Below are 20836 nucleotides of genomic sequence, written 5' to 3' on the forward strand. Positions count from 1 at the left end.
GAGTGGGCTCTCTGTTCCCTATATACTCGTAGTTTTATACTCTTTGCCTAAAGCTGATATAGGGCCAAATAAATAAGTGGGTTCCGCGATAGAGATGCAAGATCAATAGCTTTGTCATTTTCTTCTGTCTTCTCTATTTGTCATAAAGTATCTGACGCTACTTCTGTAGCGTTAATATTCTAAGATATTCAATATTGAATTTACCTCATCCAGTTTTCACCCTTATTAGGTGTACAAGATGGTTTATTTGCCTACGCAGTTATGAACGAGTGAATTCCCAAGCACATTTCGATCCGTTACTATTCAAGGCCACCAATATTCGACGTCATAGCTTTACGGACAAAGCACTTATGTGTCCACTTGTTCCCGGCCGGCGCAGCGAGCGGTCGTTATCAAGACTTTACACGAAGATCGTTCTTTGTGGAGATTTAAGCTTAATTTTATAATTAACATATACTATTCATTACAAAAACATAAAAGGAAATAAATAAAACAAGTAATTAACAATAATAACAATATTTATTTTAAAATATACCTATTTTTACACTTTTTTTCGAATGAAAAGTCTTTGTGAAATAAAAAAGAAAGACAATATGAATAATTTATACATGGTCTTATAGCTTGTTTCAATAGCTTTCAGTGACAGTCACTCAAATCACCCTAGTTATAAGCATTTTATAACTACACGTAAAATAATACACACGGGGAAAATGCCGCGAAAATGCCGGAAGCTTGCCGATCTACAGTGTACAGCGAGATCCGGAGCGCGCCGATGCGGAAAGGATAACATTATTATTTTAGGTTGATACGGATTGCCAATATTCTCTTTGAATATACGTTATCTATCGAAAGCACAAGTGTCAAATCACAAATGTCAATTGTGAAATTGTGAGATTTGTGACTAAAATATCTCTCGCGCCCGGTGTTTTCAATGATTTCAATAATATTTAAAAAGATAATGAAAATATGCTTTCAATGAAAAAATGTGTGTTTAAGTGCTAAAACTATGGCTACCAGTAATTCGGACCCCTTAGATGATTTCGATCTAAGCTTTCTTCATCCTACAAATAATGTAAGGTTATGGTTACTTGTTATGTTTTTCGTGATATTAGTTTTATTACCATTTATCAAAGCTATATTAGATTCAAAGATCAATCAAGTCTGATTGACTTGTTCAATATATATTTCCTCATGTTTATTTGTACATACTAAACTATCATACATCTAACCTGTTAAATTTAAGATAATTGATATTTAATTTTGTATTCTGCTTGCATTTGGTATTAATACAACATGTTGAGTTTTAACTATAATATCACAAACGAATAAATCTGACTGCTTCCTTAATTTGTGATGTGCTATCACATAATATTTAAATATATGTTTTTTACGTTTATAGGTAACTGACAGGAATGAAAAACAGCGCCAATCACTAGTCCACATTAAAAATAAAATTATTGCGAGCAAGTAAGTTTCTTCGTTTTAGCAAGTAGTGTAAATAAATAATGTGAATAATTTTTAAGCATGGAATATTCATATATATGTAACAATGGCCGGTGTACCGGCAGGCTTTGAAGGCTAAAGCCAAGGGTGCAAAATGTAACTCAAAAACGAAAATGCCTTACAGAATCTTATTATATACACATATATAAAAAGTCTTAAAAATTTAGCGTAATTAAGTACATAAATATTTCAAGAAGCATCTTGTTAGAAATGCAAATGACCACCTTACTAAGATATATTTTTTAATTGATATAGATTTAGATCTTTTGAACAAAAATGTAATATTTACCGCTTAGGGTGTACGTTACTTAAACAAACAATATGGAATATATAATAACATTCACACAATAAGATCATAAGTTTTTTACTTAGTATTTTTATAATATAATAATAATTATAATTTTGTTGATCCTGGGATAACAAAATTTGGAGAACATATATAATCCAAGCTAGGATATAAGTAGTACTAGTGCATGACTGTAAGTACACCATCAAGAAATCATACTGGGGAAGAAGATTTTCTTGCCTAAAGGGTATGAAAGTAAAGGAGAACATCTGATATAATGGTATAGTCACCATTATGTATTCCTAAAATATAATAATTTATATTTTATTACAGTTAAATTAACATAAAAAGGAATTAATACAATTGATTGTCAACTAGGGATTGTTTGCACAGGTTGTTTAATAGCTTGCTCGTAGTAATCTAATATCTTTTGATATTTTGTGTTATAAAATGACTAGAAAAACTAGTTTCAGCTCAGTTGAACTCTGTTAAACATGTATCTGGCAACATTTTCCAGAGAAACATTTAATAAATGCAAGTAATCTGTCTTTCATTTACAGCTCTCTAATACAGAAGTATTATGCGCAGAGAAATAAACTCAAAGAAGCAAATGATCTGTTAATAACAACTAAAGAAGAATGTAAGCGAGTTTGTATTGAATACAAAGCCAAATTAGATTGGTGTACAGAGCTGGAGAAAGTGAGTATCTATATAATACTAGCAGACCTGAGAGATGTTACCAGTGTGCAAGCCGGCTAGATTATAGGTACCACAATGGTGCCTATTTCTGCCGTGAAGCAGTAATGTGTAAACATTACTATGTTTCGGTCTGAAGGGCGCCGTAGCTAGTGAAATTACGGGGCAAATGAATCTTAAGATCTTATGTCTCAAGGTGACAAGCGACAAGGTGTTGCTCAAAATTTTTAGATTTTCAAGAATCCTGAGTGGCACTGCATTGTAATGGGTAGGGTGTATCAATTACCATCAGCTTAACGTCCTGCTCTTCTTGTCCCTTATTTTGATAAAAAAGATGTTGTCCTGCATGATACAACCTAGCGATTAGGATATTTAATATACATATTATATCAAAACACAGCATGCTAAAAAATTCATACACAAAGATTCATTCAAATCAATTCAGCAATTTTCTTGCAGTATAAATAAGCTAGATACCTAGATGCAGCGCCATCTGCTGGACTTATTTGTAAATCTAAACCATCCTTAAATCCACTTGAACACATACAAAAAATGTATTCAAATCGGTCCAGCCGTTGAGTTCACTGACAACACATGTACAGAAGAATTATGTATGAATGTATAAAAAAATATTATATTATAGTATAAATAATAATTTAATCAACGAATACTATTATTTAGATAATGTGAAAAGTAATTTTATCTTTTAATGTGCTTACAGGATAGGCAGCAGTTGAACGATAAAAACAAAGAATTAGAAAACAAAAACATATTATTGAGTAGCCAAGTTGAAGCTTTAAAATCACATACACATCAGCTCCAGGTACTGGTTTTTTTAATTACACTTATATTATTACGCATATATTGGATGCAGCACTTTACAAACTAATTTATTATGTATATTACAGCCATTGTAAATTTATAGTTTTGATTGAAGAGTGACCGTTGAGTTTCTTATATGTTCTTCTCATGAGCTCAATTATTTACAAACATATGGTGAATTCAGTAATTTAAAAGAAATATAAAAGCGCATAGTTTAAGCCTAATATTGTTGAATGATGTTTATTTGACTTTGACTTATAAATGTTGAATACTCTATGCCTATGGACTCATTATGAATGTTGCTCTACTAGGGCTACTTATAATAATTGTCACAAATTGTGTTGAAATCACTTTGTAGTTTGTGGTACAGATCACCTTGTTGACTATGTGCATGTTGCAGAACTATGTTTCAAAATACAAAATTATACATATTGATATTTTAATAAAAAATTTTCATTTAACAAATCTCTTTTAATTATCATACAAGGTAAATAATAAAATAATAAATAAGATAATATAAAAAGTAGATTGCTTATTAAAAAAAATATTTTCAGTTGCTGGTAAAGGAACAGGAATTATCGTTGAAACAGAGTAATATAAAAAATGAACCTGAAAAAAGAAATAAATCTATTGAGAAAAAAGTTTCCTCCCTAGAGAAGGAAAAGGGGAAATATTTAAAAGATATTCAGTGGATGAAGAGCATAATTCTTGGTCGCAGTGAGTATTTAAATTGTAGTTTGTAGTACTTGTATAAAGTATTTAAGAGGCAACTTACTAATCTTACTGTGTATCATCCAAAATATCAAAAATACAATCTTACAAAATTGGTCAAACTTAACAATTTGCAAACATCTAGCATTCTATAAATGCGCAATTTGTAAGAAATTTCAACAACAAGGCGCGGGGTGATGGTGGAATTAAAGCCGAGCTTCTGAGAGCTGGTGGTTCCCCTGCTGGGTATAGGCTGTTGAATTAAGCGTCTGTGTGGTCCAACATTATCGTTATATTACTATCCCGGCATTAAATAAACCAATTAGTACAGCTACTTAACTGTGATCTGTAAAGAAAAAAAAACAATACTCCATTCACCTAAATAAGTCAGTCTGTTTGTCCACCGTCACCGAGAACGAAATTATTTCTGGCCGAGAACATTTTGACGTTACAGTGATTGTTTGACCATCGCGACGAGTTAGAGGCGTCCAACATAATAACATTCTTCAAAAAAAAAACGTTGCATAACTCACATAGGTTAACACAACATCGCGTCGATTTGATTAAAATTCCTCTTTTTCTTAACTTCGCCCAAAACCCAAAGTTGCTCTATGGGATTTAAATCTGGGCTATTCGGTGGCTAGTCTAAGACAGAAATATTATGATGTGTAGAATTCTTTAATGGTGCATGTGGTGTACTTCGGATCATTATTGTGTTGGAATGTCCAATTGGAAGTAAACCTTCACCATATGGTAACATAGATTCTTCCAGTATATCTTTGTACTAGAGTTGATCCATGTTTCCTGCTATCAAGCTATCAGGTCCAACACAATGACCAGAAAAGTTCCACCAAAATGAAAAATTTTCCAACACCATGGTTTAATGTCACTTTTGTGTACTAGCAGTCGAATTCTGTAGTAGGAGGGTGTCGAACATATCTGTCAGTCCCATCAGAACATACTGTATTAAATTTTTTCTGGTCAGAGAAAATAATATTTTACCAGTGTCTTACTGTACAGCTTTCATACCCCCCAGCAAATGTAAGCCCGGCTTGACTATGAAACCATTTCAACATGTGTATCTTTCTTGCTATGTGGCCAGCCAGTTTGCATTATGTTAAGGTTGAATGTAAAATGTTTAACTATATATTATTGAATTAATTATGTTTTTTAACTGTATGCAATGACATTGTGAAACAGTTTTGCGATACCTAGAGAGATAAAAAAAAGACATGCAATAATTGTTGCTATCGTAAGTTTCAAAAAAGCTTGTTTTTCGGTAGAATATGGGTCAGTGGAAGACATGTTATGGGTGATTGGTTAATAAGATGTGATAAGTGCTATTTGTCTCTCACAAAAACAAAAAAGTAGCCAACTGCTTGGTATACTTGCACACTATCTGCAAATGGGCATTTAAAAAGATATAATCTGTTAGCAGGTGTATTATAATATTTTAAATTATTATTTAGTTGTTGGTTAAGAAAAAAAAAACTTTTCAGAGAAACTAACTAACTATCACCGAGATATTTTAGTAAAATATGAAAGTGGCAACAGTTGCGAGGACAGTTGTGGTTTATCTGATGAAAGTAATTTCAATGACAGTCCGCTGGGCTCTACACTGTATTCACCAAACTCTGAAGAGGTAAGCAAGATAACAGAAGCTAACTATGCCTTGTTACCTTTTATTCTCTAGGTTAATTTATATTAAATTGGTATGTAATTAATTTTTATAATACATTTCAGGATAATAATGCAGCTATTAAGATGTTGCGTAACTATGAAAACAACTTTATGAAATCAGGTAATTGGAATATTTCCTTAAATATTTTATTATAGCCTAAGCAAATATTAAATAATTCTACTAAATTATTTATTTTTAGATGAGACTGTGAGTGAAGATACGGGCCGAGCATCATCATTGGCCCTCTCTGATACTGACAAAACTTATGATAGCCCTGAAGACTTTTCAAAGACTCCCTTTGAAAATAGAATATATGTAGAAACTGCTACTAGTCCCATTAGGATTGAGGATGAGGGTATAACATCAGAAAACACACTGGAAGATGAAATTGTAACAAATCCACAACTATTTGAAGATGATTTCATGCCAGCTAGTCCAAATATTTTTGATGATGAAGCTTTGCTCAGTGACAATCCAATTGCACAAAAAGATTCAACTAGTAAAAGTCCTCAATATTTTATTATGGACATTCCTTTGACTTCTGAAGTTATTACTATAAAAGAAAAGATACAGTTAGCTGATGCCTGTACAAGTCCAATTCATTTAGAGAGAGATGTTGTTCATGAAGCAACCAGTCCAATTATTTTTGAGCCAGATGTAGAGACACTTGCTGATGATGCACATAAACCAAATAATTCAACAGCGCTCATGGAACCTTCAATAGTAAATTTATTAAATGTCACTGAAACACATCATAAACATTCTGTAAATAATGTCGAGCTTGAAATTTCTCAAGATGCTATCAAAAAGAATGTTTGCTTTTTGGAGACTACTAATAATAAAATATCTAGTGAAGAAATCAATAATGACAATGAAGTTGCTACAATTCTAAATAATATGAGAATGCAACATGAATTAATGTCACCTCTTCCACAGACCAGTCCAACAATAAAAATAACTCGTAAAAATATAAGCAACTCAACAGTGCAAAAACCGCACATTTCCGACAGTAATATGACATCCTTGGATGCTCTAAATATAATGGCAAATAGTGAGAATTTCAATGGTCAACTTCTTACTTATCTGAATAAAGAATTTTCAAGTATTAAACATGTTATTTCATGTTTATCTAAGGAAATAGAACAATTAAGCCAACTTAATACCAATGTTCAGCTTGATAATTCTACTCCACATAAATCAGTTTTTGATGATGATACAAATGATAGTTTATGTGATCATAATGACTTAATTGAGCAGGATCCTGTAATATTAAATGTAGAACAGCTTAGTGAAAGTACCACAAATAATTCAAGTAACATCATAACAGAAGCTGAGAGTCGAGTTTTAAATGGTGAAACTGATAATTTAACTAAACACAGTTACGCTATTAAACGAAAATCTCAACATGTATCCAAACATGGAAAACCTAATCGAAACATTCTCTTGAAGCATAAAAAAGGTAAAATTATAAAACAGAGAAACAAAAAGAGTAACGTACTTCAAAGTGGAAAGAGAAACATTCGTAATAAAAGTTTACCAAAAAAAATAATAACTGACATAAATAATACAAACAATTTCAATAATCTTGAATTAATTCAAAACCATATTCAAGGTGACAAAGAATTGTTCTGTTTTGAAAATGATGAAGAAATAGGTTCTGTAAATAACATCAATGAAAATGTTGGAGGTAGTCCAGATAAAGAAAGGCGGAGAGCTAAGACTCGAAAGCTATCAAAACTGGATAAATTCAGGAAGAAGTTATACCCAATAGTTAAATATACTAGGTCTATTACACCCCCAAGATTAAGAACATCGAGGAAAAAATTACACAAAGTACGAATAGTGAAAAGGGGTCCTATGAAACCTGCAGATATTCTAAATAATAAAGAGGCATATGAAAAGGCTGCAAAAGTAATGGCCCAGATAAGGATGAAAGAAAAATCAAATTTACAAACACATAAAACAATAGATGAAACATCTAAGGACAAAGATAATGTTGAAGAAATAGGGTTGTCGGAGAAATTTGACAAAACTGTCAGTAATTGTCGTGATAATTTAAAAAAACCTAACACGAATTCTCCAAAGAAAAGAAACACGAATTCTCCTAATTTAATGAAAAGCTGTAAGAATGTCACTAGAAGTCGTCGAAGTCTTATAGAACTACAGAAATTAGGTCCAATATCGAACCTTGTGGATGATTTAATGGTTACTGAAGAGGTAAATGCGGATATTTCATGTGACAATACTAATAGATTTAAACAAAAACAAACATGCCTAAAGCGTGCCTTGCTAGATAGTGATGCGCCAATTTCCTGTAAAAGGTTGTTACGCTCAACTTCAAAAACATTAAAAGAGATTGATGACGCTACTAATAGTAAAGTTATAGAAAAGGAAAATTTAAATATTAAACAGAGTAAACGTAAAGATTCCTCAATTGATTCTATCATTGCTGAAATGGATACTAATGATAGCAAAACACAGCTGGACGAAAAATACAAATCAAGGAACTTCCACCATCCATCAGACTCGAAACGGAAACAGTCCTTACAGAAAGATGCACATCGAACAAAATCATGTCATAACGAAGCAAATCAAAAGTCTGAAGAAAAGCTAAAAAGGGAGAGCTTCCAAGAAAAGGAAATTGTTAGTTATAATGACATTGATATGTTTAGTACGGAATCTGAATTAGATCATGTTAGCTGTAATGATAAAATGGATAACACTGATTTAATAAACCATGAAACACCAAAAAAATTAGAAAATCATACTGAATCTAGGAGAATATTAAGAAGTAGTATTTCGTCTAATCAAGGCACTAACAAGACTGACACTACCATAATCACTAGAGCAACAGATCAAAATGTTAATGAAGAAAAAATTAAATGCTTTCACAAACCTTCCAATGCCAGAGAAAGTCGAAATTCAGAAAACAATGATATTGATGGCAACATTATTAATTTTGAGAAAAGTGTTCTTTGTAAAATGATAGAAAAATATGCAAGAAATGTGATAAAATACGCACCGAGAAAAATATCAGGTAGGCCTATAAGTTACAGCTATGAATTTCATATTTAATAAGTTTAATATTTATATAATATAAAATAATACTTTCATTTTATATTAATTTTATTATTTTTCAGATAAAGTTATGAAGCCACTTTACGACAAGTTTGACAAGGTGTTATTAGAAATTGTGGAATTAACCCCTAAGAAAGCCATAGCTTGGGTAAAAAAATTCGCAGCAGACATTGTTGAGCATTGGACAAAGAAGCAATTCCTCATAGTTCTAATGAACTATCTTCAAAATCCCTCACGAAAATTAGAACTATTTAGCAAAGTAAATTTCAATCCTGGACCACCAATGACAAAACAAGAATACTATATTTTGATTTTGTTGAACGAGATAAACTCGATCAGACCAAATTATAACATTGTGTCAAATGTTCTGAATAACATTGAGTTTACATTGTTCCAATTGAATAAAAGTCCTGTTTTTGACACTATAGAGACACTATCACATTTCTATGCAGTGATATGCAGGTATCATATTCTAAAGAGACAACTAAGAACATTTTTGTTAGATGCTATGTATTGTCTCCAATTCAAAGCAATACCTCTTATTAAGCAATGCTTAAGTGTATGGAATCAGATATTACCACTGGCACATATGAACTATGGTAAGTAAATTTCATAATAATAAAAATCATACTTTTTATATGAGGAAAGCAACTCAATGGGTGCAACGTAAAGTAAGATAACAGCTGGTATAGAATAAACAGTGATAACACAAATCTCTACTCAAAAACAGAGTCGAGTAGATAGGTTATGTCTTGATGTCATGTGGCCGATTATGTCATATAATCTCACAATTTATAAATGTAAACATATATCATAGCAGTAAAAGAATAAGGCGAGGTTCCACCAACAAACTTTAGCAATACCAAACATGTTAAAGTACCAGTTAAACAAAAAATCAGTTACACCGTTTGACAATTTTAGATGATGTCATACCTTCAACATTTAACTTATTCTTAATGTTAAATAGCTAAATAGTGACTTGTCATAGGTTTTATAACAATGCCAAGGAATACAATGATGCAACACATTCCGCAGATTTGATTTAACCATTAACTGTAACAGCTAATACGGCTATTTTACCAGAATTAATTAGAATTATTTTGTTTTCATATAAAATTATCTCTTTTAAATATATATTGATATATTTTGTTTCAGCTAAGAGCCCGCTTATCACCTGTATTGTGTATTTGTTACATTTCTATAAATGCAAGGATCCATTCAACCGAGTTAGCGAGATCCGTTACTTGTTACAAAAAAAGCATTTCTTTACAATAACAGATTGGAACGAAGCAAAAATATTGGATATGTTTTCTAATGCAATAACAGAAGTGAAAGGTAATACCGTTGTGTATTATTTAATGAATTAATGTATTTTTTTATGAGTAACCATATTAAAGTTGTTTACAATTGCACTCTATAGTCCTATCTCTATCTTGGTAGGTTGTTACACCCGCGATATGTTTTAGGAGTTCGTTGATTTGGATGCATTAGTAGAAAATTTTTTGAATTAAGCGTTACTTTGCGGAAATCCATAATTATACGAATCGTGCCAGATTTTGGCGAGACAACACGTCCTGAGGATGCCTCGTGTAGTAATATTGGCGGAATTAACACTAAAGAAAACTGAAATCATTTGTATGAATTAGTGGAACAATTTTCCTAGTTATGCAAGTAAAATTAACTTTTTAACGATCATTATTCTTAACACTAACTGCCTTACAAATCAATTTGGTATAAATTTATACCTGACAATAATCCAAGAATATACAAAATATTGACTTTATCACTGACAACACTGTAAATATAGTGATAATTCTGAAGTTCTCCGAATGTAAGCACCAGCAAAGTTTCCCGCGTTTGTTTGCTCCAGTTGCAAATAAATATTTTTTTCCTGAAAATATATTATCAGCTGCCTGTTCACAGCCATTTTCAGTTTGGTATCGACAAAATTCAGTCAATTTAAAGGATTTGTTGCTAAAATGTTTATTTCTTGTTACAAAAGTACCTATAATTATTATATAATATATAGTAAGACTATATGATCCCTCAGTCAAACCGTGTAGACTCTAGACAGCTTTGGAGGACAATTTTTATCAAAATGTTAACCAAATATGTTAATAAAATCAATATTATTCTTAATAATGAAATAAATAAATAAATATTTCCTTAATCGTAAAAGCAAATTATTAGGATTCTTCATGAGCAGACAAATCATAATGTGCTAATAGTTATATAAAAAAAAAAACAAATATCTGCCGCATTATATTGCTCAAAATAGGTTTAAACTGTCAACCTCAATTTTTTTTTTCGACCTTTTGACAGCTGTCAAAGTCTATCTAGACGTATAGCTGTTCTGAGGTTAATAGTTGAACGACGCGGATTTGTTAAGTGTATTTGTTAAATATATATATATATATAGTTGATTAAAATGGTCTTTGTATGAGGCTCTTTCACGCCTAAACCACCGTTCATATCGACATGAAACTACCACTATTCGATGCGAATTGTATACTAGATGGTTTATGGCTACTTATTTTTCGAATTCCAACGTTCCTTCCTTATAAAATTCGCCCAGCAAAGCGGGCGGGAACGGCTAGTGTTAAATTTAAGGTTTTTTATTTACAGATAATCCAGCAGAACAGAAAATGTTACGAATAGCTTTACTGATTGTTGCTAAGAGGCTTGGACCAAAATGGTGCCAGAAGCATATAATTACTGATAAATTGTTGCCGCTTATCGAAAAACAGGGTACAACGAAAAAAGTGAAAATATTCTGCATCAAATTGCTTGGACCACTCGTAAAGCCATTTCCAGCGACAATGAAAGTTCATTGTGAAATTATTGTTAACAGGCTTTGTGATATGCTGTATGAAAATGGTAATATATTTTATTTTATAGATATTAAAAAAGAAAACATTAATAAGTATACACAGCTCTAGGATGTTTCCGTAAATATTGTATAACCGAATATTTGCAGTGGATCTAGTAGTTATTTTTTAACTAAATTATTGCTATTAGATTAATATAGGGTAAACAAAAGTAGGTGTTAAGATCTTATATGACTTAGACGAATATCAGTAGTACATTAAGCAATTTATTTAATTGTTATTATTTTTTAATTTTTTAGTAAGTATACCATATACCGTTACAAATTTACATTAATATAACAGCAAAACAAAAGTCACGAACATTTGTACGGATTGCTAACACGAGTTGAGTTTGTAATGATAAATAAAATTAAGAACAGAAAGATAGCGAAAATATGCTAGGTAACACTGAAAATGTTCAGAAAAAAAAATGTAGAAAGTTGCCAATACTTTTATTGTTTTTCAAAGTAATCTCCGTTCCTCTCTACACATTGTTGCAATCAATGAACTGAGAAAAGCAGTGGGCCCGTTCTTCCTTAGGGGTCTCTTCTATGGCATTTTCGTATGCTTTCACCGCATCTTCAGGGCTCGTAAAGTGAATACTTCGAATTTTATCTTTAGTTCTTGGGAATAAATAAAAGTAGCAGGGCGCCAGGTCAAGACTGTATGGCGGATGACTCATTAGTCAAATATTCAACAGAAGGAGGATCCTGCTTCGAGGTCGCTGTTGTTTTTTTTACCTTGAGAAAAATATTATGTCAAATTCAAATATTTTTATTCAAAATAGGATGTGAAATTACTTATTGAAAGTCAAAAAAACTACCACCCATTCCAAAGTGAATGCCTCAGGCCTGAAAAGAATGGGCGCAACAAACTCAGCGGGCTTTTTTTTTTCATCAAAAATATGTTTTACAATTAAAGTAACATTTATAAAGTAACATTGTACAATTAAACTTATTATTTAATAGCCTGAGGGCGGTCGCTCCATTCCCAATCTGTGGTATCATTAAGAAAGTCATTTATGTTATAGTAACCTTAACCACACAAACGTTTTTTAACAATTCTTTTGAATAACGTAATACTTTTGTTTTGAACATTTTCTGGGATCTTGTTGTAAAAGCATATAAATCGCCCCACAAAAGACTTACTAACTCGACTTAGCCGAGTAGTAGGCATCATCAGTTTATGTCTGTTCCTGGTGTTAACATTATGGTTATGACAGTTGGCAAATTCACTTATGTGCCTATGAACATACATTTCATTATCAAGAATGACATGTTGTGATTGACATGTTGACGTGTGTTTTTTTGTTATTTCAATATTATGTTTTCTTTTTCAGGATCACTTGAGATAAAAGAGGCGATCGCGTACAGTTTAATATTCATGAATAAACACAGTCCAAATAAAGTGACAGAAGCTCTAATGTCCTGGCAGCCAACAAAAATATCTCTCGAACTTGAATGCTTATTAAAGGATTTTGTGAGGGAGAAACCTTTTCATGCGTGGAAAATGATTGTTAGCAGGGTGCAGAATAATTATTGAGTTGTGTGCATTTATTAAGTTAAGTATTGTAATGACAGTAACACATACCAGTTCTATGTTTTGTTTGTTTTAGTTTTAAATATACTTGGGACATACTTATGGGCATCCCTTATCACTCAACCCATATACTACATTAAAAGAATTCAGGTCTTGAGCACGTTACTTTGGGACTCAGTAACGCGTCACATAGAAATCTTTATCAAATTCAATGATGAAACATGCCCTGTGTTCATTATCTTCGCTCAGACACTCCTTTCAAATGGGTACCATACATGCTGAGGATTGTGACTCTTTTGGCCAATTTTCCTGTTTGCCGCTCTGCACTTCTACCTGTCCTTGCTTTGTGGACACCATTACTCAAAGGGATCTCCATCTTGGTCGATATCTGGTTACACCAGCGGCTTGGGCTTCTTCCCCTAGTCCTGGTGCCGTCCAATTTTCCCATCACTAAGCATCTGCCTCCAACATATGCTGTAATACTTTAGTATTTATGCACCAGCAGCATATGGTGGACAGTCTCGGTTGCATGGCAACACTCCTGTGATTCTTCTGGTGTTGCAAGAGAATGTGGGCAGCGGTGATGACTTAACACCAGGTCACCTGTATGTTGTTTGTCCTCTTTTTCCATAAAAAAACCTTGCTCAGCGAGCAGTCCAGGGAATTCTAAGCATACATATGCATACTTTTGGTGGTCTTCACAACATCAGGTTTGATGTGAAATGAAAATTAACTCCACTATTTTACTAGACATGATTCTGTCTTTTTTGTATATAAGTGTGGAGGCCAACGGGGAAGAGGCTTACCTTATGGGAAGTGGTGAGGCAACCGCCGATAGACATCTGCAACACCAGCGGTCTGAACATGTGGTAACGGCCTTTAAATTGGGAGTATGCTCTTAGCTTAAAAGTCCCTAAGTCGTATCGGTTCGGGAAATGTGTGTGTCTTGAAAATATGAGCGAACATTTGTTTTGGATAGCTTAGGGAAACTGTATAGCAGGAACCATCTTTAAGTATGTTCGTAATTAATTATTGTTTTTTATATTTTATCCACTGAACTGGTATTTTGTTTCGTCAACTAAACTTAATAATATTGATATTACTAGTATCGATAGTAAAACCCATAGGCGCCTAATGAAGGGTGTACACTTTCAAATACCACATGCAGTAGCCACTATTGTTTCAATATGTTGTGATCATAACCTGACCAATAAACACGACGGGTTGACGAAATTGTTTGCATTGAGAATGTAGGTATTAGGGAGTGTATTGGGTCTACTTTGTTTAGTATTAAACCAAAGGACATTTAAAGAGACTAGACCAACAATATCTCGCCTGTTTAGCTTTCCCCTTCAACCAAGGTCAAGTGAACTCTACTTACAAAATGACGTTTGATGCGCGTTCAGTCAGCATTCACACACAGAACGTACACACAAAAATGCCGAATACTCCGTTTTGTGGTGTAAAAATCGAGCAGTAATCAAAGCTCATTGTAACATTACTGGTGAATACAATTGACTTTGTTTTCTTAATAAAAGTTATAAAGTGTAATATTACATATTATAATGCTACAAAATCTTAAGAGTTGCTGCTTCTGGGCATTTACACAACATAATTACCATAGAACATAGTCGTATAATAAACAGTTGTATCATACCGCTTATGGCGGGAAGCGATGTGATTGGTTAATAGTGATCGCGTCATGGAGGCCACGCCCATATCCCATAAATGGTTGACGATGACTTCATAGTAATAGTTTAAACATTGTCGGTCTATTCTCTTCAAATGTCTCTAAATTAAACCTTAAGATATATTTTGTTCAAATGTAAATATTTTATGCGTAAGTAACTGTATCATATAGCCTTAAGGATATGTGGCGATGATGTATTATTTGTAAGATTGTTTGTGTACACAGTGATTGGTGTAGGATAGATTTAGTTTGTAACATAAGTGTGCGTGTTTGTTTCATGTCACTTGGGCGGAGCCCGCACAAGCTAGTCTTAAAGTGAACTAAATAAGATTTTAAACTGTTTGGAGCTGTTATATAATATGATTCCTTCAATACTAGGACACATGGAAGGTAAATTATTACCTTGTGTAATGTAGAAGTAAGTAAGAAATGGTTAAGTAGTGCAATTGTTTAAACTTAAAAGACGTTTTTTCGAATCGAGGTTTTAATTAAGAATACAATAACACAATCACATTGGAAATACTCACATTTTATAAATATATGAAAAGACAAGTTCGTTATATACAGAGCTTCGATTTGACATTCGACAGGTTGAACACCAGTGAATGTATATTTTTTTTTTCAAATTCAAATTTTAGTATTTTTATTAAAGGAATAGAACAGCATTCCTTGTTTGCATTTGTTGATATGGAAAACATCGTTAATTCAGCTACGATATAAATTAAATTTTACTGTAAATGAAAACGGTATCATTAATTATGTGTTTCTTTTTTTTTTTAACTCCTTAAATAGAACATTTTAAAAAGTATGGTTGATATACTAAAACTAATATAAATTGAAAATCCGGCAATTTAGTTATTTAGTTAATTCGATTATAGTATTCTTTGATTAACACGGGTGTTACACATAACAAAAAACTTTTTAAAGAATTAAAATGCGTGTAATTGTAAGAATTGTGTTTTTACATTAGATTTTGCGTAAGTTTTAATTTTATTATTATTTTAGTTAATCCGACATTTCGTGACCTTTTCAGAGCGCGTTTTTACACACACAACAGTCACAAGAACACGCGTTATAATCCTTTAAAAGTGTTTTATTTAATTCTATTATTTAACTTACTTTTAGCTAACACGACTGATTTTTTGTCCATAGTAAAAAGTGCTAAAATCTTAACCAATGAAAGGTAATTTAATATTATCATTAATTTTAATACTAAGTCTGAACTAGGAAATTTATAAACTAATATAACATCGGATTTGTAGTGTCTAGGTCGTCCCTTTTAATGAAAAAATGATAAATATTGGTGAATTTATAATTTTTTACATGTCTCGTAAAATTAATGTTTAGCAAAAGATTTTTTTCATCTTTATGTGTCAGCACCATAATTACATCAACAATTATTTAGTTTGTGTTGTAATGATAATAATGTCAATGTCATGTCAGAACTGTCATAAATGTCTGTCATAAAAATGTTCATACAAAAAGAAAATTAGACAGAGTTATTTTTTTTTATTTAAATCAACGCAAGCATTTTATATTACAACTTTCATAGGGATGGAGCCTGATTGTTCACAAATGCTAATCGACTTAATACATCAGTTCACAAAAATCCAATGGACACCTACCACGAATTATATTTTAACCTCGTGAGCCACTTTCTTCTACATCATTTTAGTATTTGATTGATACGTGTACTATGCCAGATGCCTAGTTAACAACTGTGAAATTTAGTGATTACCCACATTTTCAAAAATGTAAAGATTATGTTCATTTTGTCTATACATATACATGCGTACTACATTGAGTATATGTGGAGTTTTTTATTACCTCCACAGACTAAACTGACTTATTATTTTCATATTTAATTATTTATCCCCAGTATGCGATGTAAGAGAAGTCCATATTGGTTGACTCCACCTCCAATTAAAAGCTTTTGTAAATTAATTAAGAAGCAAATAACTTAATAAAAATAATTAGTGTAAAATTGTGCAAAAACAGGATGAAAACCATCAATTAATATTTGGAAAGAAAAATAACTTTAGTAGCACATTCTTACTCTGTTATTGCTCATAATATTTGGAAGCCAGTATATAAATCAACTTCGTCTTGCTGTAGACTCGTACAGAAAATACGATTAAATAAATAGTATGAACATAGGAGTTAGTTTTCCGTTGTAGAATCATGATAATTGTCACCTACACAACAAATACGATCTTAATGTATCATATTTTCCCTGAATCATTATATAATAATTCCAAAGCACTTAAATTCCGTCGTCTCCAATTTCATAACGTAAGCAAAGATTTTTTTTCATAACTTACTCATCTAAAAAGTCGTCAGTGTTAAACAAAATATATTTGTTTGTAATTTTCCATGCAATGCAACACCAGATCTTTCATTGATTAAGGCTGGGTTGCATAATATTAGCTGTTATAGTTAATGAAAGTAGAATTTAACTAACTTGTAACTTGACTTTAACATATACTCCGGAATGTGTTGCACCATCGTAGTTGGCATAGTTTAAGAGTGAAATATCAAGTCATCATCGAATATTTATTTGAAACTTTTGACATGTTTAGACTTTTACCGGCGAAGATTATACGGTTTCAGTTAAAAGTTATGACGTTATCTAAAAGTTGTCAAATGGTGCAACACATTTTTTGCTTGGTAAGGGGCTCCTGTTTCTGCAATTAGATTTCTCAGTTGGGTCCATTTTGCGAGCAGTGTTGGCCAGTCATTCCAACCAGCCTAGCTCCTTCTAGAAGTTCAGAACACTCCTGAGGTGCTCGCAGTCTTCCTGGAGCGACCTTGTATTTACTAAGGTTTTTGCCCCTTGGTTGGCCACCCCAGCACATTCCAGGATTACATTACCGTTTCATCCGCACTTGCTTAGCCGGTACTTTAACATGTTTGTTATTGCTAAAGTTCGTTGGTGCAACCCAGCCTTAATGTATTTTTTAAATATATACTTTGTATAATAATTATAATAGTTACTCTGTGTAGATTCATTACAAGTACAAGGCGGAGTCTTTAACAGATCCGCCCACTTCTCTACCACGTGACATTAATTGAAGTTACTGTTTTACAAGTTCGAAAACTGTATTTAAATGATTGCTGTATCATTCAATTACTGTCCTTTTTTACGTAGATTCTGAGTAATGCAGTTTCTAGAAGTTGTAGTTACAAAAACGTTATTATTCAATTATATTTCGAAAACTTTGGTGTTTTTGGCAAACACTCTTCATGTGCAAGAATCTTTCATATCTATGTATGTTATTGTTTGACTAGAATGTAAGAAAACCTACCTATTTTTTGTTTTTTTTTATTCCGAATGGTTTAAGTTCAAAACTGTGATTTTTGTTTTATAAGCTTAATTGGCTATTGAATAAAGATTTTTATTCAAACAAGTTGTCTTTTTTTTACAAGTATAGACCACTTACTTCTAACTTCGCAAACGACACTGGCTCGAAGCATTATCTCGCTTGATCCTTCTCTTAGGCCCAATTTTGAAAGGTTTTTGAGACCAAGTATTAAAGTAATTTTGTCGAAGGGTTATGGGTGATACCATAAATGGAGTCTAATGTTAAATGCGAAAACTTATGTTTTCTGTGGGTTAACTTATTGAACAAAGTTTATTTTGCTCTCGACTTCACTAGAAGATTTTTTTTTATTATGATTAGTTTCTTATGGCACTGGTTTCACGAGAGACCTGCTTGGCCGTATACGTGAAGGTATTTTGTGAGCAAATATATCTGTTAGGTTTTTGTGTTCAGTTCCCGTGGCAGGGAAATTGTCAGGCTATATTGAATCGCACTGCTCGTGGCGGTGACCTTCGAGGCATGTCTCACTCCCCGTTTAGGTATCGAAATTGTAAGTACGTGCGGCGATCTCTACAGAGTAAGTCAGCCAGTGGGGACTCACGAGCGATCAGTGACGCACGCGGTCTTTGTTGCCACCTACTTCACAGATCAGACAGATATTTTAAGAATGAAGGAACATAAATAAAGCAATGAATATTAAAGGTCATTGCGATCGAAATTTAATTTTTGAAGTAAAACTTCTTTAGGCGTGACTTGGAGGTAACTCAGAATATTTTTCTGACAGAAGTAACGTTAGTACTTCCGGCACAAAAAAGTCAATTGAATCAATTTTTAACCATTATAATTGAATGGTTTAAAAAATTGTTTCAAATTGCTCAGTAATATTTTCTGAAAATCTCCAAGTGTGTTTGTTCATCTATTACTACTTTGTAATAAATAATAAATAAAAGTTCTTAGTCTGACGTTTGCGACATTCGCTAATTTTTCTTCGTCCATCGTCCGTCAATATTTGTTATATACTCGATGTCCTAGAATAGGTGGGACAAACAAGGGCAAACGAAAATAACAAATTTTGTCTATGAGCTTTCAGATAAGCAAAAAAAGTTTATATATCTGTTAATTTTTCTTACAGTTAATTATAATTAAGTTTTTTTAATGATGATAAAGACACTGAAAAAAATCTAGTCTATAGTGATTATTATTATAATGAAGTTAGGTACCATTCATGATAGCTACCTATTTATTTCCTTTAAACGAAGTAGGATTGACTATGTCGTATGTAGGTTTGACAACGAAAGAATATTAATTTTAAGTTACGATTAACAAACCTATTATTATATATTATAGAAAAAACTAAGCTATTTTTATAAAATGACCTTATACTAGGTAGGTACACTTTAAGGTGAATAAGCCAACCCTAAATTCGTCAGAAGAGGTAAGAGTCACTCGATAGAAAGAGGCAAATTCTGAGTGAATAAAAATTTAGGTTGGTAGCGCTGTGCGATCTGAATTACACCTTATTGTATGACCGCAAGAGTTCCTATTTCTTTAATTGATTTTGCGGAGTGAGATTTCCGATCTTGTACTATTATATATATAATATATATTTATTTTTATGACAATAAGAAACGAGACGAGCAGGACGCTCAGCTGATGGTAATTGATACGCCCTGCCCATTACAATGCAGTGCCGCTCAGGATTCTTGAAAACCCCCAAATATTCTGAGCGGCATTACAACTGCGCTCGTCACCTTGAGACATAAGATGTAAAGTCTCATTTGCCCAGTAATTTCACTAGCTACGGCGCCCTTCAGACCGAAACACAGTAATGCTTACACATTGCTGCTTCACGGCAGAAATAGGTGCCGTTGTGGTACCCATAATCTAGCCGACAAAGGATCCTCTCACTGGTATAATGTAATATTATTCTTTGCCTTCCGAAATGTGCAAGGGAAGCGATTGCTGGTCCATGCGTCATGCTCGTGAATGGGCGCTGCTTGCGGTGCCTGGTCGGTGCTGTCTTCGAGGATTTTGTTTTTTATTGATAATTTACCATTTTAAGTAATTGCTTTGGAGGTGCAACAAGATCCCACCGGTGCAGATCTGCTCCAACACAGAATCTGTATCCGTTTGGATGTGCTCGAGGAGCTGGTTAGTCTCTGCGTTACCGCTATGAGACCTATACAGACATATGCCTGTGTAGGTCTAGAAATGAACCGTACGCTCGTTTGTCCTCATCATCAATAAAAACCTCATCACTACAACGAGTTTTTTTTTATGATCAATGACTTATTTTTTTAACCGACTTCAAAAAGGAGGAGGCCCTCAATTCTTTTTTTAATGTATGTACACCGATTCCGCTGAGATTTATAATCCGATTAACGTAGTTCTTCTTTAGTTTGATGAGGAATAGATGCCATTTGGCAATAATAGTATTTTATTAATATAAAAGGCTTGTATAAGATGTGTAGGTACCTAAAAAATTAAATCTTTATTAAGTTATTTTATTCTTTTCAGTTTTTGAAGTCGATTATAATTTTGTTGTCGATGTGAAATAAATATATATTTGTCTAATATTTTTACACTTCGCTCAAAGAGAATATAATCACTACGATCTAGCGAATTCGCTAGAAAATCAAACCT

The 20836-nt window shown here is 32.6% G+C and overlaps 1 protein-coding gene across 1 annotated transcript; it reads left to right on the top strand.

Moving 5' to 3' along the window:
• Positions 1–894: 894 nt before the first annotated feature.
• LOC126968885 (uncharacterized) lies at positions 895–18280 on the top strand. The gene is made up of 12 exons (XM_050814019.1): positions 895–1072; positions 1400–1467; positions 2350–2488; positions 3207–3308; positions 3862–4024; positions 5518–5660; positions 5762–5819; positions 5899–8736; positions 8840–9376; positions 9933–10112; positions 11403–11654; positions 12984–18280. Exons 1-12 carry the CDS (start codon positions 1007–1009, stop codon positions 13184–13186), a joined length of 4749 nt encoding a protein of 1582 aa, XP_050669976.1. The 5' UTR covers positions 895–1006; the 3' UTR covers positions 13187–18280.
• The last annotated feature ends 2556 nt before the right edge of the window (positions 18281–20836 follow it).

Source organism: Leptidea sinapis, chromosome 17 (assembly GCF_905404315.1).
Source record: "Leptidea sinapis chromosome 17, ilLepSina1.1, whole genome shotgun sequence".
Lineage (NCBI taxonomy): Eukaryota > Metazoa > Arthropoda > Insecta > Lepidoptera > Pieridae > Leptidea > Leptidea sinapis.